This window comes from Hyperolius riggenbachi, chromosome 9 (genome assembly GCF_040937935.1).
Source record: "Hyperolius riggenbachi isolate aHypRig1 chromosome 9, aHypRig1.pri, whole genome shotgun sequence".
In the NCBI taxonomy this organism is placed as follows: Eukaryota; Metazoa; Chordata; class Amphibia; order Anura; family Hyperoliidae; genus Hyperolius; species Hyperolius riggenbachi.
Genome location: NC_090654.1, coordinates 175162991 through 175189490, shown reverse-complemented (window position 1 = coordinate 175189490; position 26500 = coordinate 175162991). Strand labels below are relative to the sequence as shown.

The following is a 26500-nucleotide window of genomic DNA, read 5'->3' as shown; positions in this document are numbered from 1 at the left end:
CATTGTCGTGCTGGAACACCCATCCACGACCCATTTTCAGTTTCCTGGCAGAGGGAAGGAGGTTGTCGTTCAGGATTTCACGATACATGGCTTTCCTCCATTTTCCTGTTAATGCGATTAAGTTGTCCTGTGCCCTTAGCAGAAAAACACCCCCAAAGCAAAATGTTTCCACCCCCATGCTTGACGGTGGGGACGGTGTTTTGGGGGTCATAGGCAGCATTTTTCTTCCTCCAAACACAGCGAGTTGAGTTAATGCCAAAGAGCTCTATTTTGGTCTCATCAGACCACAGCACCTTCTCACAGTCACTCACAGAATCATTCAGGTGTTCATTGGCAAACTTCAGATGGGCCTGCACATGTGCCTTCTTGAACAGGGGGACCTTGCGAGCCCTGCAGGATTTTAATCCATTGCGGTGTAATGTGTTTCCAATGGTTTTCTTGGTGACTGTGGTCCCTGCTAATTTGAGGTCATTCACTAACTCCTCCCGTGTAGTTCTAGGATGCTTTTTCACCTTTCTCAGAACCATTGACACCCCACGAGGTGAGATCTTGCGTGGAGCCGCAGAGCGAGGTCGATTGATGGTCATTTTTTGCTCCTTCCATTTTCGAACAATCGCACCAACAGTTGTCACCTTCTCTCCCAGCTTCTTGCTAATGGTTTTGTAGCCCATTCCAGCATTGTGCAGGTCTACAATTTTGTCTCTGACATCCTTGGACAGCTCTTTGGTCTTTCTCATGTTGGAGAGTTTGAAGTCTGCTTGATTGATTGATTCTGTGGACAGGTGTCTTTTATACAGGTGACTAGTTAAGACAGGTGTCCTTAATGAGGGTGACTAATTGAGTAGAAGTGTCTAACCACTCTGTGGGAGCCAGAACTCTTAATATTTGGTAGGGGTTCAAAAACTTATTTCACTCAATGAAATCAGTTGCTATCTTTTATTTAAGGTTATTTTTTCGATTTTCCTTTTGATGTGCTATCTGCCACTGTTAAAATAAACCTACCATTGAAATTATACTGTTCTGAGACTTTTCATTTCTTTGTCATTGGACAAACTTACAAAATCAGTGAGGGGTCAAATAATTATTTCCTCCACTGTACATGCCATTGCCAACTCATTTTTCACTTTCCTGCAATCCTTACTACATGTACCCCGCCCATTTCCAGGTGGAATTACTCCCACTTCACTACTTGGGCCTGCCATTCACAATGGTCATATGAGGTACTGTAGAGTTATATTGGATGTGCCCCATAGGATGTGTTTGTGTGACTACATATATTAGTTTTACATAAATGGTTCATTTATTCAGAAACAGTTTTGCTAATCAAAAATTTTATAAATATTAGCGGTCGTGTTAAATATATCAGAAGAAAAAAATGTATTTGCTTAAAGGGGCCATTCTGATGCAAGGTGTGGTTTTATAAGAGAATATATAATGAATATGACTTCTTACATATTATCTTTTTATTTCATCTATTGCAGCTTAATCCGTACTATCCGTACTACGCTGCAAAACCTTCAGAAAGCCATCAAAGGTCTAGTCGTGATGGACTCGGAATTAGAGGCAATATCTGGCAGCTTAATTGTAGGGAAAGTGCCAGAAACATGGGCAAAGCGTTCTTATCCTAGCCTGAAACCTCTGGGAAGCTATGTCAGTGACTTCCTGGCTCGGCTGAAGTTCTTACAGGTAAGAACACCAGAAATGGCAATTTCAGGCTGATCAGTACTGCTCATCTGAAAATATGAGATCAGAATTAGAATAAACATCAAAAAATGACAAGTGCTGGTGCTGTGTCTGATCGAGCTGCCCTTAGTATTATGCTGCCCTGCATGCAGGGGCGTAACTAGAAATCACTTGGCCCCCTGCAAAAATGTGGATGGGGCCCCCCTCAACTGTCATTGCTGGAGGAGGGAGCGCTGATGGTAGCTCAAGGTGAGGGAGGGGGGTGTCAGGCCCCCCCTCCCTGCTGCTGTTTGTTCCTGGTCCACCCCTTCCTGTGCTGCACCCCCTCCTGCCCCTAAGAATAGCCCTGAAGGGCCCCAGAGCCAGCGGCCCCCCTTAGGCTTCTCCCCCTAAGGGCCCCCCCTGCTGCTGCAACCATTGCAGGGGCTATTGTTACGCCCTTGCTGCATGTGCAGTATGATCCTGTGCTAGCATTTTTCTATCAGCTTATGCAGCTGATATTTGGGACCCAAAATCTCTATAGCCACGCCTCCTACAAGCACTATATTTGGAGCGTAGGGAGGGGATACCTCTGTGCCAAATTTCAGCCCCACCCCTCCCATTCCTGCAACGGGCAGCATGCTCAGACATTGCGCCAGACTCCATTTCATAACATGAAAATAAAGATGCCTGCATCTGGGGGCATAACTACAATTCATGGGGCCCCCCGATCTTCACACCCTTTCCCTTGCTCCCTTTCCCTTGCTTACCCTTGGTGATTCTAACAGTCTGGGGGTTCATCCTGCAAGGGTCATAAAACGTGTGGCCATCATTATCGCCACACCCATAGCAAGTATAGCCACAAAAACACCTGATCTGGAGGATGGGCCCCTTTAGTAATGAACAGGAAGGTTAGTAGTTGGTGCTCTCTAACAGCTCTGCCCCCCCCCCCCGTAGTTGCAGGTGCTGCTCCTTTGTAGTTACGCCCTGCCTGTGTGATGCATGTGCTTCCAAAATGTTTACATAACAATTAGATGTAAACCTTTTATACAGTATAAATACATACCAGTAAAATATTGTCTGATGCGAGAGAATGAATCAGAATGTAGACAACTGTCCACAAACTTTCTTCAAAGTTCCTATTATGGAAGCATTACTGTTATTGCATACAACTGCAGTTAGCAAGCACACAAACAAAGAGTAATATTTTGTTCTACCTTATTTCCAGATAACACAACCTGAAAAGTACAGAAAACTAAATTACCATCCAAGGGGCTGCACAGAGTGTATAACAATTCAGAGTGACAAATCAGGCATGCAATACTGAACAAGCTTGAAACAGGGACACGCAATTTCTTGGAAGTCTCCACTAATTTACACCAATTTTGACACCTCTTGTGGTTTTTAGCGCAGTCCAAAAATAGCAACAAGTCTCCTTAGAATGTGGAACGTGGCCAGAAGTGAATGTGACTTATATATTTATAAAATTATATATTTATAAAACATAGCTTTAAGTCTATGTAACCATTTCATTAAAAGTCAGGAAGCAAAAATGAATGCTTATGAGATTATTTGGTAAACACAAGTTAAGTAGAGAAGGGGACAAACATAACCCTTCTGATATCTGGTTATACACAACCTGTATCTCCTCCACAGCAAACATGTATCACCCTGAAGCCTCACTTTGGTCTCCAATCATGTGACTCCTGTCCCATTGTACAGTTGTATCACTCCCGTAATCTATGGTCAGTGATCTAGGGTAGTTATGGCAGCATTTTTAAAAGGGAAAGAGGGAGAAATTCTCCTAACTGTGTATGGTACTAAAGGATGAAGTGGCAAAAATTGGATTAGCAGCAGGCATTGGATGTAGCACAGCTGTGCATGTGGGGAGCTTTACCTCCCAGGAGGCAGCTTCAGCTATACTTATTGGTTAATTTAGTCTACTTTGTACCACTGTAAATGTGATTTTAGCAAAATAAACAGAAGGTTTTGCACTATATTAAGCCTTGGATAAAAATCCAAGGGTGCTCATGCAGATCTTGTGGAGAAGAAGCATTATCTGGATTGAGGTGTGTCTCTATTGCCACTGTGGGGGAACCTGATCAGCAAGTTAAAATGTCGCCTTAGAACTTAAAAGACCCTGTTTGACCCATTTTCCTGTAGGTCATATTATCTAATGAGTTCCCCCTATTTTTTGGTCAGGGGTGGACTGAAACAACAGTATGGGTAGCTAGGTATAGGGGCCTTCAGTATAAGTAGCTAGGTATAGGTGCCTTCAGTATAGGTAGCTAGGTGCCTCCCTCCCCCGTATAGGTGATGGAGGGACTTCCTGTTTAGCAGGAAGTAGAGAGTGTATAAGCGGCTATGCAGATGGAGGAGGCCAGCGGCAAGTGAGTGGCACTTTGAGCAGGAAGGAAGGTGAGTTGCTAAGACGAGGCTTACCGCTGCGCTTACTCTGCAAAGAGGGGAGCCCGGGGAGAGAGAGGAAGGGTGAAGTCGGGCTCTCTTCCCACGACTGAGTCCCCTCCATCACTGCACCCCCCTCCATCACTGCGCCCCCCTCCCTCACAGCGCTCAGAGCTGTTGGCCGCTTGGCCAGCCCCTAGAAACGGGGCTGATAAACTATCACAGGTTGTATCTCTTTCACACTAAAAAAAAATACATTTCAGCTAAAACTAAGCTTTTAATTGTCAAACCAGTTTACAAGGTAATCAATCACTATACCATTGGCAACTGCATATTTAATAAATAAATAAAAATCTGCGCAATTAAATTTATGTAGAGTATAAATATGGCATCTTATCTCAGGGCAATTGTTATTACAGTATGATATGACTGTTCTTTTCATTTATTGTTATTGTTGCCATGTTACATGTTTTCTGATCATCACAGTCTGTATACAGAACATTTAAACAGAATTATTTGATTTTTGTCCTAGAACTGGTTTGATACTGGTAAGCCTCATGTTTTCTGGCTGTCGGGTTTCTTCTTCACACAAGCATTTTTGACGGGAGCCATGCAGAACTATGCCAGAAAATACCAGATCCCCATTGATCTTCTTGGATATGAATTTCAGGTGTGTTATTAATATTATTATTTCGTATTTTCGGTATATAGCACTAACATCTTCTGCAGCGCTGTACAGAGTATTTACACTTAACTGTCCCTCAGAGGGATTCACAATCTAATCCCTACCAAATTCATATATGTGTCGTGTAGTGTATGTAATGTAGTCTAGGGCCAATTTAGTGGGAAGCCAATTAACTTATCTTTATGTATCTGTATATATCTGTATGTTTATGTGTGTTACCTATGCTGTAGGTGCTGCTGAATTTCATTTTTTAAAATCTAAGAATATTTAGAGGATTCTAATTTATCTTTATTTATTAAGCATATTACACAGAGATGAACGTTAATAGCGAGGTAGTGGACAAACATAAGACCATCTCAAACACACAACATTAGCAGAAGAGTATTGTATTATGATCATGGCTGTCATTATACACATTGGCACTAATGACAAAGTTAGTGGGAGATGGAAGGTGCTCAAATATGATTTTCAGATATGTGGAGATAAACTTAAAGCAAGAACCTCCAAGGTGGTGTTTTCTGAAATACTGCCAGTGCCACACGCTAAATCTCAGAGACAACTTAGGGAGTTAAATAAGTGGCTAAGAAAATGGTGTAGGAAGGAGGGGTTTGGGTTCCTGGAAAACTGGGAAGACTTTGCAGTCGGCTACAAGTTCTACAGCAGGGATGGGCTGCACCTTAATGGGGAGGGTGCAGCTGCATTGGGGGAAGATGGCTAAACGGTTGGAGGAGATTTTAAAGTAGGATCTGGGGGGAGGCGGGAGGGTAAAGTCTCAATATGTAGACAAGATAAGGTAAAAAGACAGTGGAAGCCTAACATTACGGGGGCTGGAGAGGGGGGTGGGGACAGTGTAAAAAGTAAGGAGGTTGACAAAACTTCAAGTAGTCAATTTCATGTAACCAAAATTGGAAAATGTGGTAGTTAAAATATAGATTGCATGGTAACCAATGCTAGAAGCCTTGCAAATAAAATGGACGAACTAGAGTTCATTCTGATTGACAAAGGCTATGACATTGTGGGAATAACAGCGCTGCGTTATATGTTGGCACTTTATAAATACAATAAATAAATAAATAACAGAGACATGGCTGGATGAAAGCCATGACTGGATAGAAAATTTAGAGGGATACAATGTGTTTAGGAAGGGTAGAACAGGGAAAAAAGGTGGAGGAGTTTGTCTCTTTGTTAAGAACTCTTTTACAGCTGTCCTGAACGATGAGATGGATGAAGATTGTGAAGATGTGGAGTCCGTTTAGGTAAATATTCATGGTGGAAATAAAGGTTGCCAATTGCTTATTGGGGTACGCTACAGGCCACCACATATACATGAAGCTGCAGAACTGCAATTACTACAGCAGATTGAAAAAGCTGCAAGTAAAAATGAGGTCATATGGTTGACTTCAACTTTCCAGACATTGACTGGAGTATTGAGGCTACCATTTCTGGTAAAAGCAGCAGATTTCTGGCAACACTACAGGACAGTAACCTGACTCAAATGTTAACGGAACCAACTACGGGGAATGCGTTACTGGATTTGATCATTTCAAATAGACCAGATAATGTATCAAATGTGCAGGTTCAAGAACATTTGGGAAATAGTGATCACAACATTATAACGTTTGGTCTGGTGACTGATAGGCCGCGGGGGCAGCAGGACCACTAAAACTATGAATTTTAGAAAAGCAAAATTCAATCAACTTAGGCAGGCACTAAGTTTGGTGAACTGGGATAATGTACTACAAGGGAAGGAGACTGAAGGGAAATGGCAAGCTTTTGACTTATTCTTAATCAATATTGTAGTGTATGGGTTTACTAAAGACAGGTCCTGTTTGACTAACATGCTCAGCTTTTAAGAGGTAATGAATGCTGATGTGGATATTGGGAATGCTGTAGATGTGATATACTTGGACTTTGCTAAGGCCTTTGACACTGTTCCCCATAAAAGTCTGGTGCAAACGTTGAGGATGCAAGGACTGGGGAAGAGTCTGTGTGCATGGATAGGGAACTGGCTAATGGACAGAAAACAAAGAGTTGTGGTCAATGGATCATACTCAAAATGGGTGACTGTTAGCAGTGAGGACCCACAGGGGTCTGTACTGGGTCCAGTGCTCTTCAATTTATTTATTAATGACCTAGTAGATGCAGTAGACAGCAATGTTGCTATTTTTGCAGATGATACAAAATTGTGCAGAATCATCAACTCTCAGGAAGATCGTGACATATTGCAACAGGATCTGGATAGGATGGCTATATGGGCACATAAATGGCAGATTAAATTCAATGTTGAAAAATGTAAAGTCATGCATTTTGGTTGTACCAATGGTCTAGCACCATACACAATAAATGGAATACAGTTGGGGACATCAAACTTGGAGAAAGACTTAGGAGTATGAGTACAAGTTAAATAATCGTATTCAATGCCAAGCCGCTGCAGCTAAAGCCAATAAAGTTTTGGGATGCGTTAAAAGGGAAATAAAAACTCGAGATGCTAGCATAATATTGCCCCTGTTTAACTCTCTAGTAAGACCTCATCTGGAATATGGAATTTAGTTCTGGGCACCACATGGCAGGAAAGATATTGCAGTTTTAGATCAGGTGCAGAGACGAGCAACAGACCAACTGGGTTTATTTAGTCTAGAGAAAAGATGCCTTAGAGGGGATTTAATTAACATGTATAAATACATCAGAGGGCAATATAAAATCTTGGCGGATGAGCTTTTTGTCCTTAGGCCTTTGCCTAAGGACTAGAGGACATGATCTGCGCATGAAAGAAAAACGTTTTAGCCAATTATTTAGGAAAGGGTTCTTTACAATAAGAGTGATTAAGATGTGGAATGCATTGCCACAGGAAGTAGTTATGGCAAATTCTATACCTGCATTTAAAGGGGGCTTAGATGCTTTCCTTGCATTGAAAGACATCCATGGCTATAATTACTAGGTAATGCCCAGTGATGTTGATCCAAGGATTTTATCTGATTGCCATCTGGAGTCGGGAAGGATTTTTTTCCCTTTTGGGGCTAATTGGACCATGCCTTGTAAGGGTTTTTTCGCCTTCCTCTGGATCAACAGAGATATGTGAGGGAGCAGGCTGGTGTTGTACTCTGTACTGGTTGAACTCGATGGACGTATCTCTTTTTTCAACCCAAATAACTATGGAACTATGTAACATTATATCAATTTAAGTAGGCAGGTTTGAATTAGGATGATTCCACTTACTTTCTAACTTTAAAGGGACCCTGAGCAGTAAAAATAAACAAAATTGGAACTTACCTGGGGCTCAGTCAACAGAATTGCGTCTACTGATTGGGGACATAAGTCCATCACTACCTCCTCTTTTAAATGGTTTTTAACACATTTTACTCTTGTACTGGTGCCTCTGTTCCACCTCCAGTTCAAAGGATGTCAAAATGGTTCTTGCCTGAAAGTTTGCTCTTCCCTACAGTGTTATAAAGTTAATTACAACAAATAGATAAAACCCCTTGTTTATTTCTGTCCAAAATGTAAACAAAAGCAGAATGCAATGATTTGCAAGCTCTATAGCAGCGGTGGCGAACCTATGGCACGCGTGCCGGGCCCGGCACGCGTAGCCTAATCTGCTGGCACGCCACCGCTGCTTATGAACTGGCCGCAGCGTCTACTAGACGCTGCCGCACCAGTTCATAGACTGCAGCCCCGCAGTCTCCTGGGAGGCAGACCAGGGCTACGGCAAGATGGCTGCCGAAGCCCTGTACTGGAGACTATTTGTGTCTCCAGTACAGGGCTTCGGGCGCCATCTTCCTGTAGCCCTGCACTCTGCCTGTCAGCTGCAGCGCGGAAGACTGCAGGAGGAACGTCCGGGGAGATACGCGCCAGAGCCCAGCCGAGAGAGAAGACTTCTGTCAGGTGAGTACATTACTTTTTTTTGCAGGTGAAATGCGGCCCACTGTGTTATTTTCTGGTAAAATGTTTTGTCACATTGTGTTTATGTCCTGTGACATGCTGCCCACTGTGTCAGTTTTCTGGTGAAATGTGGCCTACTGCGTTTGTTTTCTGGTGAAATGTGGCCCACTGCGTTTGTTTTCTGGTGAAATGCTGCCCACTGCGTTTGTTTTCTGGTGAAATGCTGCCCACTGCATTTGTTTTCTGGTGAAATGTGGCCCATTGCGTTTGTTTTCTGGTGAAATGTGGCCCACTGCGTTTGTTTTTTTGGTGAAATGTGACCCACTGCGTTTATTTTCTGGTGAAATGCTGCCCACTGCGTTTGTTTTCTAGTGAAATGTGGCCCACTGCGTTTGTTTTCTGGTGAAATGCTGCCCGCTGCGTTTGTTTTCTGGTGAAATGCTGCCCGCTGCGTTTGTTTTCTGGTGAAATGCTACCCTCTGCGTTTGATTTCTGGTGAAATGTGGCCCATTGCATTTGTTTTCTGGTGAAATGTGGCCCACTGTTTGTTTTCTGGTGAAATGCTGCCCGCTGCGTTTGTTTTCTGGTGAAATGTGGCCCACTGCGTTTGTTTGTTTTTGTGAAATGTGGCCCACTGCGTTTATTTTCTGGTGAAATGCTGCCCACTGCGTTTGTTTTCTGGTGAAATGTGGCCCACTGCGTTTGTTTTCTGGTGAAATGCTGCCCGCTGAGTTTGTTTTCTGGTGAAATGTGGCCCACTGCGTTTGTTTTCTGATGAAATGTGGCCCACATTGCATCATTTTCTGCTGAAATGTTACCAACATTGCATTATTTTCTGCTGAAATGTTGCACACATTGCGTTTATTTTCTGGTGTCTGGGGTAACTGTTGCTGCATTTATTATTAACCTCTTGACGACCAGCTAACGCCGATCGGCGTAAACTGGTCGTCTGCGGGTTACCATGGAAATTTCCATGTCAGTTCACGGAGGGTGTCTCCGTGAACAGCCGGAGAGCCGCCGATCGCGGCTCGCCGGCAAAATGTAAACACGCGGGGAAGAAATCCCCGCTGTTTACATCATACGGCGCTGCTGCGCAGCAGCGCCGTAAGGCAGATCGGCGATCCCCGGCCTCTGATTGGCCGGGGAACGCCGGCATCTGATAGGCGGAAGCCTATCCTTCAATGCGCAGGACGGAACTCCGTCCTGCGCATTACGGAGAGAGGGAGGGAGGGAGGTAAGGAGGCAGAGGGCGGAAATGGCTGCGGAGGGGGGCTTTGAGGAGCCCCCCCCCCGCGCAAAACGCAGATGGCGGCGATCAGACCCTCCCGGCAGGACATCCCGTTAGTGGGGAAAAAAGGGGGGAAGTCTGATCGCCCTGGCATAATACTGATCTGTGCTGCGGGCTGGAGAGCCCACGCAGCACAGATCAGCCAATACAGCCCTGGTGGGCAAGTGGTTAAGGGCTCATTCACACTACAGAACGTATGCACGAATGCGATTTCATGCATGCGCTGCCAACGCACAGTGATCGCACGGAATGCACGTTGTGGTGCGCTAAAGCGTGGACGTCGGCAGCTGTACCCATCGGGGAAACATATGCGTTGTGCGTTAAAATGTTCCCAGATGCGTTACAACGTAACGCATGGGAATGCATACCTGTAGTGTGAATGGTAACATGGAAGTCTATTGGCCACATCATGGCGGAAACACTGCTTTCTTATGCCTCGCTGTTACATCATTACGTTAGTACGTTAGCTCCGCCCATACAATATCATGCCCCCCCCCCCTCCCATTGGCACTCGGAGATAAATAAGTCGATGTTAGGTCGCAATTTGGGCACTCGGCCTCTGAAAGGTTAGCCATCACTGCTCTATAGGTAATAGTGCAAAGATGCTGAAAGATCTTGACGATTCAAATGCAGTATCTGATGGCTTTTATTGGTCCAATAACAAGCTGAATACATTTGCATAGTAGTAACAGTTTGCATTGGCTCAAAATGATTAGCATCTCATTGACCATCTGTATTCACAAGTGTACTATGCAAAAAATGCATCAAAGTTCATGCACCATGAATTCCAAAGGGAACTGTATACTCAGGCCTGAGTTTGTCAGGAACATATGCATATGCTACACTGCACAGAATGGAGGAAGTATACAGCTGTGGGACTGAGGGATTGTAGGATCAAAGGGTAGGTCACTATATAACATGCCACTTTGTTTAGCTGTGTAGTATGGCCCTGTAGCCATGGTTTTCTTATCCCCAAGTCTATGTAAAAGAAAAATCCATTTACTATGTATCTTTTTTTGTATACGAAAAGTGTAACAGAGAACCATTCAAAATTATCAGTGGAATATGATCTCCCATAGCATAAGACAATAATTATATAGTGAATTCCCCACGTGACAGTGCAGGTCATGCCTGTACCCACCGATGGTTCCCATTCATGGCCTGACTGTATTAGTGAAACCCCGAATAGGATTATTATCCAGATCATGGATCACTTCTACTCACTAGCTTTTCATGTGGCTTTCATAAATCAGGCCCTCAGTCTCAGTGGTGACTGTCACAGTCCTGATGTCAGTCAGTGTGTGCAGTCTGTGTAGCATGACACTTTGGTTAGTCAGTGACCCTAGTCAAGTTTACAGAAACTAAGGTCCTGATGCACATGACAAACAAAAAAACTAATCAAAATAAGGTGGAAAATAAGCACAGAGGTTAATTTAATCAGAACTACCTTATTTGAGTTTTTTCATTTGCATTTTGCTAAAAAGTTGCTTTGCATGCAATGCGAGAAAAAGGTGGAATAGCTGTATTGTGTAATCTAAATCACTGACATCTCTAAAGTTTAAGTTAACCTCCAGACTAAAAATCTACTCAGCAGCACTGAAAAGGTTTGGTGTTTCTTTAACAGTTTCACAGCATCAGAACTTTGTTTTTCTTACTCATGCCTCATTTTAGCTGCACAGAAGAAAACTGCCCAGGCCTTTTTCCCCTGATGCTGTGCAAAGCATGATAGGATTTCTGATGTTGTTGTTGTTCTTCTGCTGTTTTGGCACAAATTTGTTTTTGTTTTTTTATTTTGAATTTGAGATTTGAAGCCTAGCGCGAGCAGTTGGGAGGGGTGATCAGGACACAGGACAGTTGGATCTGTGTTTCATGCTCCCTGTCACCTCCTTTCAACCAAAAGATGGCTGCCCCTATGAAATCACAAACATTTGCCTGTTCTTTTAAAACAGGGTGGGTAAGAGATTCAATTACCTATCTATTTTACATAACTGATGTAACTTAATGACAGTATGTTTGTTTAGGCTGAAGTTCCCCTTTTAAGAGAGTATGAGGTAATTGAGAGAATCAATTGGATTTGTAATGTGGTAGTTTATGTAAACTATTATTAGGCAGACTTTATAATATTCTGATATTAATGAGATATTATATTTATGCAGGTCCTACCCATGGATACCTCAGACACTTCTCCAGAAGACGGTGTTTATATTAATGGATTATTCTTAGATGGAGCACGATGGGACAAGAAGAGGTCAGTGACTTATTACTTAACACATATGTAGTTTATTTTTATGTGCACAATGTATTGTATACTGTGTATAAAGTATGACTACAGTATTTTACCCATTGCATACCACATTGAGGCACCTCCTACCATCTTGTTTGCACAAGCATGTTGCAACAAATTTTGTGTGACAAATTCCTCATGCCTTCAGTAATAGGTTTCAGCTGTCTAATGCCCTGTATAATGCAGTCTGGCTTTCCAACGTATGTCTTTGTTTTGCTATGCCCACTTCACTCTATGGTATGTCGTAGCTATTCAGTGTCCTCCAAAGTCTTTCTTAGGGTTCATTGTTCCCATTGTATATCGCAGCTTCCCAGTGCCCCAAAATGTGTTCATGTTTTTTAGTTTTCCCTGCGAGGCATCTCCAGGTTTATAGGGCGCTCTGTAGAATGTTGCCAGCTTTGTTGTGATAATTGACCACTGTGCCACCTGTAACTGCTGAGTGCATTGAAGGCAACCTGTGACGTCTAAGAAAAATGGGGACCACCTGTGACTGCTGAGTGATGAGGGGGAACCTGTGACTGCTAAGAGTAATGAGGGCACCTCCTGTAACTGCTGGGTGTCACAGAGGTTGCATGTGACTGTAGGGAGAGCTGAGAAACATCTGAGACTGGTAAAGATGGGGAGGTTGTATGCATCTGCTGAAAGTGATGAGGGCTGCCGGTGAGTGGTAGAATTCCTGTAAGCATCACCTGTGACATTTAGGAGAAATGAGTGTCACCTGGGACTGCTGGGAGGCATGAGGGGCAGCCTTCATTAGTATTTCACAAAAATATTTTGATATGTGGCACCTTATGAAAGCCTGTGCCTTCCAAGTACCCAGGTATAGGTAAGATTATTTCAGCTAGCCCTTGACAATTCAAATGTTCTTTTATTAATTGCACTTCCTAAATGTGTGTAAATAATTTCCAAGCATTACCTGCAGCTTTTAATTGAATATAATACTTATTCTGTTTTGTTTATATATGAGTTATCGTTTTTTAAAGCTTTGAATTTGTAATAGTTAATTGTATCATGCCCACGTTCCAACCTGAAACCATCAGAAATATTGACTGGGGTGCATGTGCCATATGTAACTTCTAGATATTGCTTTATTCTTGTCTCAGTAGTGAATCTGTTCTTCAAGTAAACATGTGGATGCCTTGTTGTTCCGGCAGCTACCTATAATAATCTTCAGCTTCGCCTTTTATGCACCGAGGAGCCTCCTGGTCCTGGATCCCAGGAGTAAACCAGAACTTCCACTTTCCTAACTTTAAGCTAAACCACAGTCCTGTTGTGTTTGACCTTATACTCAACCATTCATCAGTACATTGTAAGAGCCTAAAAAACGGAGGTGTAAATATAGTGAAGCAGCCCCTGCAACTGTAGGGGGGTGGTGGCGTGGGGCTAGAGCTGTGGGCCTCGTGCAATTACTAACTGTATATCTAACCTTGGTAAACAGGGGCCCATTCTTGAGATCAGGTGTTTGTGTGGATACACTTGTTATGGGTTTAACCACTTTACCTCCCTTGCTACGCTTATCTACTCCCCACAAAACTTTACTTGAAGCTCAGGGGAGTAGATAGGCGTACTTGTGGTAAACAGTGTGCTGTATGCCCAGTAAGCTATCTGATTATGTATATAGGGTATCATTTTAACCGTGACAAGTGAGAGAATAGATTTTGTGTTGTTTGACAACTGAGGGCTAAGTCATGTGATTTTTTTTACCGGAAAACTGAATGAAAAGCAATAAAACTGTTATTTTCATGTACTCTATACCCCTAAATAAATACTTGTAAAAAAAAACAAAAGTGACAGCATTGAAAAGAGAATACATAGTTACCCTAGGGACTTAGTTTTTAAAATATGTATGCCATGAGAGTGTATTACTGTTAATCATGAAGATAAGGGCTTTTAATTACTGATAGAGTACAATGAGAAAACAAAAAACACAAACCAGAAACTAATATATTATCGCCATACATTGTACTAGGAACATTATTTAAATGTTGAGATAACCAGGACAAATTAGCAAATACAATGTGTGGGTTTTACCTATGGTAACATTGTTTATTTGAAAACTATAGTGCATGGAAATGGAGAAATAGTGTATTTTTTCTTTTTTTTTTTCTCATTTTTCCCTTTAAAATGCAAAGATAATAGCATAATTACTAAAAGCAAATATCACTCTCACAAAGCATAATTTGTGGCAAAAAAAACAAGATATAGATCATTTACATCTGATGAGTAGCAATAAAGTTATTGGTGAATGAATGGGAGGAGCGCTGAAATGTGAAAATTGCTCTGGTTTTTAAGCAAAAAACCCTGTGGTGCTGAAGTGGTTAAAGATCATAATGGCCCACTTGTTTTATGACCATTGCAATATGGGCACCAAGGCTAAAAGGCTCACAAAGTAGAGGCAGAGGAAGGGTTGTGAACATTGATGGCCCCATGACATTTTTGCAAAGAGGACCCATGATTTGTAGTTATATCATGATAGACTGTTAAATGGCTGTGATTAGTGCTTAAAGTGAACCTGAGATGAAAGCTATATCAGGTTCTATACTTACCTGGGCTTCCTTAAGACCCCTCAAGGCCACTAAGTGCCTCGCTGTCTCCCCAGGTGGCTCCTGTCACCCACAATTCAGCCTGAAAACCTAGTAGAGTCTTGCTTCGTCACACATATGTGGCCAGGCACGCTCCCTAGTTGCGCTCTCGTCCTTGAGAGGGGGTCCTTGGGAGTGTTCTGCACCTGCACAGTAATGCACACTTTAATATTAGAAAGGATAGGGTTTAGCTTCTTTGTCAGGAAAGTCAGGTGGTAAGTAGAGATGTCGCGAACCTCCGGTTTTCGGTTCGCGAACCTCCACTAAAGGTTCGGTTCGCGAAAAAGTTTGTGAACCGCAATAGACTTCAATGGGGAGGCGAACTTAAAAATTTAGAAAAATTTCTACCGGCTGGAAAAATGATAGAAAACAAGGGATCTAATACCTGGAGGAAGACATGATTGAGTGAAATACACATCAAAAGTCCCAGGTACAAATCTAGATTTCACATAAACCCATATTTTAATGTCACAAATCTCATTCAATATTCAATTACAGGCCTACACTGCTTTACAACATCAGGCAGTGTATCTCTCCCTCTCCCTCCTTACATACCTTGGCCGGGAATTGAACCCAGGTCTTGGCCGGGAATTGAACAATTCAATTCCCGGTCAAAGTATGTGTAAGCTGGCTTTTAAAAGCTTACAAATCTTTAAGCAAGCTCATTTTTCTCTAGGATATATCATAATGGTACATGCTAGGCTGCCTTCAGCATGTAGTGTTGGTGGTGGTATAGCGGTTAAGAGAGTTGACTACCAAGCACTCAGACCTGGGTTCAATTCCCGGCCAAGACCTGGGTTCAATTCCCAGCCAAGGTATGTAAGCTGACTTTTAAAAGACTACAAATCTTTAAGCAAGCTCATTTTTCTCTACGATATTTCATAATGGTACATGCTAGGCTGCCTTCAGCATGTAGTGTTGGTGGTGGTATAGCGGTTAAGAGAGCTGAGTACCAAGCACTCAGACCTGGGTTCAATTCCTGGCCAAGGTATATAAGGTGGCTTTTAAAATTCTACAATTCCCTGGAAGATGAGACCCTCCTCCCTCCGGGAGGAGGGAGTGAGGGAGGAAGGAAAGTAAAAACAATTAGCTCGGAACAAGCCTATAAGAGCCTAACTAAACTCTCCCTAGCAGAGTCTGTCAGCAGCTGTCCCTTAACTAATAAGTGCAGGCAGACTAGTGAGTAAAATGGCACAAGGACCTTGCCTTTTATAAGGGGGGAGTGGGGCTCCAGGAGTGAGTGCAGTCTGACTGGCAACAATGTGCCTGCTGACTGTGATGTAGAGAGTCAAAGTTCTGCTCAATAGAGCATAATGGGGCGAATCGAACTTCCAGGAAAGTTCGCCTTAGCAGGCGAACGCGAACCACCCAAAGTTCGCCGGCTATATAATTGCATAATAATAATATTGTGTGGATAAAGGCTTCCCAACTGGAGGCTTGTTACAGATAAAGATGCATCTTTATAGGCAGCACAGATAGTGGCATGTTCACAATAGGCCAGTAAAATTACTGTGCACAAGCAGCATAGCACGTGTTACACTAGCAACACAAATCTTACCTAGGAGCCCGAGTTCTGCTACTTGTGCAACATGCACTATGTCAGTTGTGTAACTACCAGTAATACTGATTTGCGCAGTCATTTTAACAGCTTTTTGTAAATATAACCTACTAGCTGGACGCCCGGCGTTGCCCGGGTATGTATTTGGCTAGTGTTGGCTCTGCCCACTTTTCCTAACCCGGAGGGCTTGTTTCCACTGTTGCGACGCGATTTCGGCCGCATTCCGACGCTTGTAAAAACGCATGCGGATGCGTTTCCACATGCGTTTTTACCCGCGATTTCGCCTGCGATTTCGCATGGCAGGGTGCCATGCGAAATTAACCATGACACTGCCAGGGCTAAATAAAATTGAAAAAGGTGCGAAATCGCACGCGAAATCGCGGGTAAAAACGCATGTAACAAACGCATGCGTTTTTACTATTAAATACATTAGCGGCGATTCGCACGGATTCCCGACGCAGGCGAAATCGTTGGCTCTTTTGTGCGTTTTTTTCACGCTGAAAAAAACGCACCTCAACAACGCTACAGTGGAAACAGGCCCATCCACTTGTATTACATGTGCGGATCTGCATGCGTTGGACGCATGCAGATTCGCGATAGTGGAAACGAGCCCTTACACACAATTACTTAATGACCAAGTATGTGAGCTTTGCGGTCTTTGGTATCAATAATTTGCAATGAAATAAAATTAATCTGATTGGATGTGGCTCCACCCCTTTTCTGAATTTGAACCCCAATCACCCAATGGCCAACTGTACCAGGTACAGGTGATTAACAGTGCAAGAATGGCAGCAATTAAATATTCCCCTTAAAAATCAATAGGTGGATTTTGATTGGCTTTTATAGGCTCCACCCACTTTTCTGAATATTAATCCCAGTCACCCAGTGAACAATTGTGCAAAGTTTGAAAACCTTACCATTAACAGTGTAAGAATGGCTACAGTTTACAGTTGCGCAATGAAATTTGTATTTTTCTCCACCCACTTATTTCCTAACATTGTTCAGGTATGTATTTGGCTGGGGTTGGCTCCGCCTACTATTTCTAACCCTAACACACACTTGTTCAATAACCAAGTTTGTGAGCTTTGCGGTCTTTGGCATCAATAATTTGCATTGAGATAAAACAAATCTGATTGGCTCTTTGTGGCTCCACCCCTTTGTCTGAATTTGAACCCCAGTCACCCAATGACCAACTGTACCAGGTTTAATGCTTGTGCCATTAACAGTGCAAGAATGGTAGCAATTACATATTCCCCTTGAAAATCAATACGTAAATTTTTATTGGCTTTTGTAGGCTCCACCCACTTCTCTGAATATTAATCCCAGTCAGCCAGTGACCAATTGTGCAAAGTTTAAGAACCCTACCATTAAAAGTGTAAGAATTGCTGCAGTTTACATTTTCTCAGTGAAATTTGCATTTGTCTCCGCCTACTGATGACCCGGTATTGCCCGATTATGTATTTTGAAGGTGCTGGCTGCATCCACTTTTCTTAACCCTAACACACAATTAATCAATTACTCAATGACCAAGTTTGTGAGCTTTGCGGTCTTTGGCATCAATAACCTGCATTAAAATGAAACAAATCATAGTGGCTGTTTGTGGCTCCACCCCCTTTTATAAATTTAAACTCCAGTCACCCAATGATCAACTGTACCAGGTTTGAGGCTTGTGCCATTAACAGTGCAAGAATGGCAGCAATGAAATATTCCCCTGAAAAATCAATAGGTAATTTTTTATTGCCTTGTGTAGGCTCCACCCACTTTTCTGAATATTAACCCCAGTCACCCAGTAACCAACTGTGCAAAGTTTGAGAACCCTACCATTAACAGTGTAAGAATGGCTGCTGTTTACATTTTCCCAGTAAAATTTGTATTTGTCTCTGCCCACTTATGACCCAGCGTTGCCCTTTTATGTATTTGGCTGGTGTTGGCTATGCCCACTTTTCTAACCCTAACGCACAATTAATCAATTACTCAATTACCAAGTTTGTGAGCTTTGCAGTGTTTGGCATCAATAATTTGCATTGGAATGAAACAAATCTAATTGGCTGTTTGGCTCCACCCCCTTTCTGAAATTGAACCCTAGTCACCCAATGATCAACTGTACCAGGTTTGAGGCTTGTGCCATTAACAGTGCAAGAATGGCAGCAATGTAAATATTCCCCTTGAAAATCAATAGGTTAATTTTGATTGGCTTTTATAGACTCCACCCACTTTTCTGAATATTAATCCCAGTCACCCAGTAACCAACTGTGCAAAGTTTGAGAACCCTACCATTAACAGTGTAAGAATGGCTGCTGTTTACATTTTCCCAGTAAAATTTGTATTTGTCTCCACCCACTTATGACCCGGCGTTGTCCTTTTATGTATTTGGCTGGTGTTGGCTGTGCCTACTTTTCTATCCCTAACACACAATCAATCAATTACCAAGTTTGTGATTTTTGCGGTGTTTGGCATCAATAATGTGCATTGAAATGAAACAAATTTAATTGGCTGTTTGTGGCTCCACCCCCTTTCTGAACTTGAACCCTAGTCACCCAATGATCAACTGTAGATACAGATAAAGGAAACAACAGGCACTGCAATAACAGAAATTCAATAGATATCATAAATCGGAATGCTGTAACACTGGCTGGGTCCGCGATTGTCAAAGGTAGCGTGCTCTAATCCACAAAAGATACAGAATATATATGGCACACTGGAAGAAAGTGAGGATTGGCACATGCAGTTCTCCTTTGTTAAAACACAGCTTTATTGTGTCCGGCTGTACATCATTAAGAAACAGGATAAATTTCCAGTACTAATAAAAAAAGTTCCTACCCAGTCCAGTATCCGGTGGGGTGAAGTGGGAGCGGTGGCTTGCCTGACGCACGTTTCGCTCGTAAGAGCGTCTTCTGAGGCTCTGCGCACCCGTCAGGCAAGCCACCGCTCCCACTTCACCCCACCAGATACTGGACTGGGTAGGAACTTTATCAGTACTGGAAATTTATCCTGTTTCTTAATGATGTACAGCCAGTCACAATAAAGCTGTGTTTTAACAAAGGAGAACTGCATGTGCCAATCCTCACTTTCTTCCAGTGTGCCAATGATCAACTGTACCAGGTTTGAGGCTTGTGCCATTAACAGTGCAAGAATGGCAGCAATGTAAATATTCCCCTTGAAAATCAATAAGTTAATTTTGATTGGCATTTATAGAGTCCACCCACCTTTCTGAATATTAATCCCAGCCACCCAGCGACCAACTGTGCAAAGTTTGAGAACCCTACCATTAACAGTGTAAGAATGGCTGCAGTTTACATTTCCCAGTGAAATTTGTATTTGTCTTCGCCCCCTTTTTGGTTATGGGAATAAAAAGTATCCTATACTTTATTCCAGGCAATGTACTATGTGTGTGCCAAATTTCATTCAAATCCGTTCAGCCATTTTTGCGTGATCGAGTAACAAACATCCAAACATCTAAACATCCAAACTTTCCCATTTATTATATTAGTAGGATAGTTTGAACTAATCTTTTTAAATTACAGGTTTATTTTAAGATTTAAATGTCATCTGAATTCTAACACTGGCAGGACATTTGTTTTCTTTATTTGAAAGTAGACTTTATAGCATTGTGTTATTCAGAGAAAACTCTATCTAGCTGGTAAGTATGACAATGAAAGGCAGAATCTCTGGTTTCTACAAAGTTCTTATATCGTAGTAACTAGATCTGTTTTGATGATACTTATTTCTGTATTGTAATTTTACTTATAGTAACTTTATCTTCTTTCTTTCCAAATGATTATCACTAGCGGAGTGATGGCAGAACAACACCCCAAAATCTTATTTGACTCTGTGCCGATCATCTGGATAAAACCAAGTACGATGATTGAATGATAAATTATTATGTGCTGTAGTTATGCTACCTGGTACCCTTTTCATTTGCAGAGTGCAAACATTATTTTAAACAGAAGATAAAAAATGATCTCCTAGGAGAAAATTTAGGAGAATAAGCTAAATGGATTGGGCCCTATGTGTATAGCCTGTCCTAAAGCATAATGACCACTCTGCATGTTAATTATACACATTATTTGTATTGCATAAAAAGTTGCTATAGTACTGTGCTTATTAATGCATACATTATACACAACACACTGCCTACAGTAGGTTAGGATAATTCAATGTATTGCAAAGCAGAGATGTAAACAACTGTATTTTCACTGGCTCACATGGCAAGCGTTAAAATGAACCTGCAGCAAATTTTAGTATTAAAATGACATACAGTAGAATCTTGTTATAATAAACTCTGATATAGTAAACCTCTGGATATAGTAAACGGAGTCCTCAAGTCGCAGCATATGCATCTGTATAAATATGCAATGTATAACCAATTCTGATATAGTAAACTTCTGATACAGTAAACTACTTTTCCTGGTCTCTTAGACTTTACTATAAAGGGATTCTACTGTACTTACTTCAGTAGTAGGAAGCCTCTGGATAGTCCAGACCCTTCCACTGATGCCCACAGTTCCACTGAAGTTCTTGTGGCCATGCTTCTGTCCATGAACAAGCACATCTGTAGTGGGCTAACAGAGTATGGTCTGTGCATGTCCAGTAGAATGGAGCCATGCCTGCACAGCTTTTTTACTCTATTATTATTATTGATTTATAAAGCGCCAACATATTCCGTGGCGCTGTACAAAGTAAGAAACAAACATGGGGTACATAATACAGACAATGGTGTACACCAACATACAAGCTACTAATTAGTGACAAAATACAAAGAATGATACAAAATACAAATTATAGAATTGGTAATGACGGTGATAAAATTAACATGATGAATAAAATGTATAATGGTTACCAAGACACAAAAGGAGGAGAGAGCCCTGCCCTTGCGAGCTTACAATCTAAAGGTAATGGGGGGGGGGGGGGGGGGCAAGATGAGGGGTAGTATGCAGCAAATATATAGAGGCTGTGTGTTTTAGGATACCTAGTAGGAGTGCAATTTGGTCTTAGGACAAAGGGAAGTGGCCTAAGGTAGCACATGTGCTTGTCGGAACAAGTGTGTTTTTAGAGAGCGTTTAAAGGTAACAAAGGTTGGCGAGTGACGGATGTGTTGTGGGAGGGCATTCCAGAGGAGGGGTGAAGCGCGTGCGAAGTCTTGTAAACGTGAATGTGAGGAGTTGATTCTAGAGGAGGACAACAGAAGATCATGTGCCGATCTGAGATTGCGATTGGGTTTGTATCTGGAAATTAGTGAGGATATGTACCGGGGAGAGAGATTGTGGAGAGCTTTGTAGGTTAGGGTTAGGAGTTTGAACTGAATCCTCTGGTTAATTTGCAGCCACTGAATGAGCAGCTTTGTACCTTCTGGGCATGCGGAGACCATACTTGTTCACAGCCAGTATGGATGTGTTGTCACATGATCAATAACTTGGCAACAAAGAAGGAAGAGGGTCCTGGTCGTCAGCAGTGGGCTCGAGGCGGATCTAGGAAGCCTCTGGACCATCCAGGAGAAGGATGGAGGTCTTTATTGTTTCCGTGATGAGGTTTACTCTAGCATGTTTATGTACCTAGCTTCATTCTGTTGAGTACACCACACTAGATTGATCTTGGCTAAACTGAACCTGTTGTTTCTTGCCATGGTGCTAAGAATGTAGCTACAGAATATTTACATCAGACCTGCAGATCAGTAATCCTTTTAGGCCAGGACCCTAAAATACAAACAGTACTGAATTAAGAAAAAAAACAACTTAAAGTGTAACTGCACTTTTGCTACAAGATATATTACACAGACCATCTATTAGACTATCTATTTTGCTTTGGAGCTGGCCATGTAATGCACTGCAATATCTTTGAGGTAGAAGTGATTACAGTTTACAATATGCCATCCCCAACATACCTACACGTTTCTTTAGTATTCACCACTGTGCAATGTCATCATTGTGTAATTATTGGGTCATTCCAGTAACCTTGAGGGTATAGAGAATCTAGAAATTTTTCTTTGGTATATGTGCTCATGTAGGGTAAGCTCTATATGGGACAAACCAATGGCACAAGCCATATTTGTCACCTTGATTCAAGCATTAGCTGCTGCAGAATGAAATGAAAAGTTAATTTTAAATGCTGAAAATAGTGTGGTCCGCTCTGCCCAGTCTGCAGCTCTTGACTCCGGGAGTCTTCAGCACTTGATTAAGAGGCTTTAATTCAGCAATATTCAGCAGTAAGTCTTCAGACTAGAAAGCTTTGACAGATGTCCATTTCATATCTTAAGTTGTTAAAGATTCATCATGTACAGGAATAGCCTTTCCTTATAGTATACAGATTGAACACTGAGAAAAGAACACAAGGTTAACATGTCGCAGGAGGCTTGTGTGGTACAACAAAGGGCAAGCATTTGTTCATTAATCTGCCCAGGATCTGGACCTTGGAAGTCCTCCACAATGAAAATGTTACTGTACTTTGTGGATCCAGCTGGCCAGTCCTCAGTGGTAGATTTAGAACTGTCTTAGTATGGAACTTGTCAATGTGGCTGCAGCTGTTGTCATTAATTTATCCTCTGCCGTTATAAGATACATTAGCCACTTTATTTATTTCTAGTGCAGAAGCAAATTCACATCAAGATCAATGATAGTTTCTGCTGCTTCAGGATCAGTGGGACTGCATTCTAATAGTACATGGCAGATAAATATGTCATATATCTTTAATGTAGTCTTAGCAGGTATTAGCTATGTTTTATGCTGTATGGTGACCTTGATGTTGTACATTTGTTAGAATGTGAAAAGCTTTCCAACTTAGAGTTCAGGACACTCTGCGTCCTTAAAGTTACTCTCCAGATTTGCTCAGCAGGCTATGTTATACAGCTGTATTCCATCTGCCACAATGACAGAGATCCAATGTCAGGAATGTGACACATACACACAAATACACTGGAGTGTGAGCTTTGCTCAGGGGAATTGTAGAACTGAATACGGATTACTGAGCTGTCTGTAGAAACAGACCAGTACTAAGGAATACCCAGACAGCTCATGCTGATCCAAAACCACCTGGCTAAAATGGGCCAAAAGCGCTCAATCGAAAAACAAAGCTAAATATAATTTTGCCTTCTTAAAACAGAAGGTATTTGCAATAATTCAACTGTAATAATATAATAATCCTAACATTTGTATAGTGCTTTTCTCCTGTTGGATTTAAAGCGGTCAAGAGCTGCAACCACTAAGGGGGCTCAAGGGGCCACTGTGGCTTCCCATGATGCATCACTCCTGAATATGCAGCCCATCTCAGTATGCCCCTAAAAACAAGGCTGCACATCCAGTGCCGCTTGTGTGTAGTGAATTAAGCCTTTTTTTAAATTTTGCATAAGTCTGAATTACAGAGTTCTTCCTGGTTGGTGGATAGAAATAATGAAATGAACTGACCCTCAAGAAAACAGTATAAATAAGAAGGTAAAATGAGAGCAGAAAATGGGTGACAGGATAGAATAGGAGTGGGGAAGTCATAGCAGGGTCAATGGTAAATCACCGTGGCAAATGAGGGAGAATAATACACATGTTTTGTTTTGTGTTTAAAATTCAATAAAAATTCTCTTTAAAAAAATACACTACAGTAGAGGAAAAAATGGTAGTTTAATAAAGTAGAGGAAACCAGCATGCAATGGGCTGGTAGATTATATAGTTCATCAAAATGGAATTGGATAGGAGCTAGTATAGTAAGAAAATAATAATAATAGGAATTGCAGTTGGTTAGATGTAAGTACAGTGGTAAAGCAGGAGATAGAACAGTTAAAGTGTACCAGAGACAATAGAACATAAAAGTTTTATACATACCTGGGGCTTCCTCCACCCCATCCACATGGATCGCTCCCACGCCACAGTCCTCCACTATCTGTTTCGCCGGTACTGGGCTTTGTAACTTTGGCCAGTTGCAGCCAGTCTGTGCAAGAGAAGTGCGCCCTCTACGTATCTCTTCGCCGGCTGCTGGAGGAAGCCCCAGGTGTGTATAAAACTTTGATGTTCTATCCTCTCTGGTTTCCTTTAAATAGAGGTTAGTACAGTAGAATCTGCAGGGGCTCATTCACACTATTCAGTGAGTTAAAATGCAGGGAAATGCAGGAATAAAAACTCATGAATGGGTGTGAATGGATCTGTGAGTTTTCATGCATTTCCATGTGTTTTCACTCCCGGCGAGTTGAAATGCACTGCACAGCAACTCACTGTTGTAGTGTGAATGATAAAATGAAAGTCTATGGACTTTCATGTTACCAATAAAATGCACACTGTGCAGTAGTTGATGGTCGGAAATGCCAATTTCCATTTCCACGGAAAATCCACTTTCCACCATTGCCAATTACTGCACTGATTTCCGCTACTGATTTCCACATTCCGATGCAGATTTTCTCAGAAATTTCCGCCATTTTTAACATCGATTTTCTAAAAAACTATAAGGTCTTTTTGAATTTTTTCCCTCTTGTTCCCACTCTTCTTCTTAACATACCCTGCCAATTAGGTGTTTCTGGCATCTATGGGGACCTTGCTATTAACCGCTAAAGTTGGTGGCCATTGACTGTAATGTAAAATGCGGAAAATCTCCATGACCAATATGCAGTAATTTTATGACAATCAGAAGACTCAGAATGAATAAGCCAATCAGAGAAGTGGGATTTAGGCAGAAATGTGCGCATTCGCTGAGTGGCTTATTCATTCTGAGTCTTATTACTGGCTTAAAATTAACGCATATCGGGTAATGCAGATTTTCCGCATTTTACATTACAGTCAATGGCTGCCGACTTTGATGGTTAATAGCAAAGTCCTCGTAGGTGCTAGAAACACCAAATTTGCAGGGTATGTTAAAAAGACAAGTGAGAAGAAGAGGAAAAATACATTTCAAAAAGACCTTGTAGTTTTTGAGAAAATTGATAACGTTGGCAGAAATTTCCCAGTTTTCCATGTAAATCTGCTTACCGCTTACCGATTTCTGCATTCCAATGCAGAATGAGATTTGGGATCGGAAATGTGGAAATTGCATTTCCGCGGGATCCGAATGAGCATCCCTAGTGTGCAGTGAGTCAAAACTCCCTGTAACCCACTCAGTGTGAATGACCCCTAAGCAATTTTTAGACATTAGTATGCGAGGGAAGCAGAAAATAGTTGAGTTGGTTAGAAGTTAGGATAAGGCAATGGAAGATAACAAAACTGGCTAGAAGTTAGATCAGTGTGGATACAGAAGAACCTGGTATAGGAAGGTATAGGAAGACTACTGGGTGGCAGCAGAGATAATATAGTGTGCAGGGCTGAAACAGTGAATTGTAGAATAAGAAGGTTGATCAATGGATAGCATCGGAGAGCTTGTTTTACTAAACCACAATGCGGAGAGAAAATAGCTAAAAAACTGTGTTATTTGTAAATGGTCTCTAATGGTGTGTGCATAGGCATGTAACACTTTTTTTCTAGTATTGACAAATGAATAATAAGCTATATTTAGTGCATAATAAATGAGTGGATTATATTTTGTGTCTCTAGATAAAAAGTCTGAAATAACGAAGACCAAGTCCTATGTCTGCCCACTCTACAAGACAAGTGAACGGAAGGGGACTTTATCCACTACAGGCCATTCTACCAACTTTGTCATTGCAATGCTGCTCCCAACAGATAAACCGGTCCAGCACTGGATAAAGAGAGGGGTCGCCCTCCTCTGCCAGCTTGATGACTAATCACACTCCAACAAAGACTTTCTGTAAAACTAAATTATAATAATAAATAGCAGCCTTTGTTCAGCTGCATGATGACAAATATAAAATATTTTACATTTATTGGAGGAGCCACTCCCCTTCCTTTCAAATTGCCGGAATTTTTCCGGCAAACTGGTGGAGTAGATGGTTTCCGGCACAGGAGGAATTGCTAATGGCTGCCACCTGTATAACCTTAGTTATGCAAAGAGAAGAGTGAAACGCATGCACTGAAATGCTCATAGGCTTGAAGGAATGTTTATTTATCTTTGTATGTGTCAGAGTGGTGCAACTAATTATTGGATTCTGATGACTGATCATGGTCCCTGTCATGCTGTAAAATGGGCATAGTTAATAATGCAGTCTGAATAACTGCACTTCACATATCATTACTGCTCTGAGCACTGTCCTACTCCGAGTACCTTAGCCTTTACACTGTACATATATTGGCCA

The 26500-nt window shown here is 41.8% G+C and overlaps 1 protein-coding gene across 1 annotated transcript in view; it reads left to right on the top strand.

Annotated features, from left to right (window-relative positions):
- DNAH12 (dynein axonemal heavy chain 12) overlaps window positions 1-26118 on the top strand; it is a 257076-nt gene extending 230958 nt beyond the window's left edge. Inside the window, exons 70-74 of the mRNA XM_068253712.1 lie at window positions 1482-1686; window positions 4601-4738; window positions 12077-12168; window positions 20133-20200; window positions 25842-26118. Of these exons, the coding sequence (XP_068109813.1) occupies window positions 1482-1686; window positions 4601-4738; window positions 12077-12168; window positions 20133-20200; window positions 25842-26032 (694 nt within the window). The 3' untranslated portion in view covers window positions 26033-26118. The remainder of the gene's footprint in view (window positions 1-1481; window positions 1687-4600; window positions 4739-12076; window positions 12169-20132; window positions 20201-25841) is intronic.
- Window positions 26119-26500: the final 382 nt, after the last annotated feature.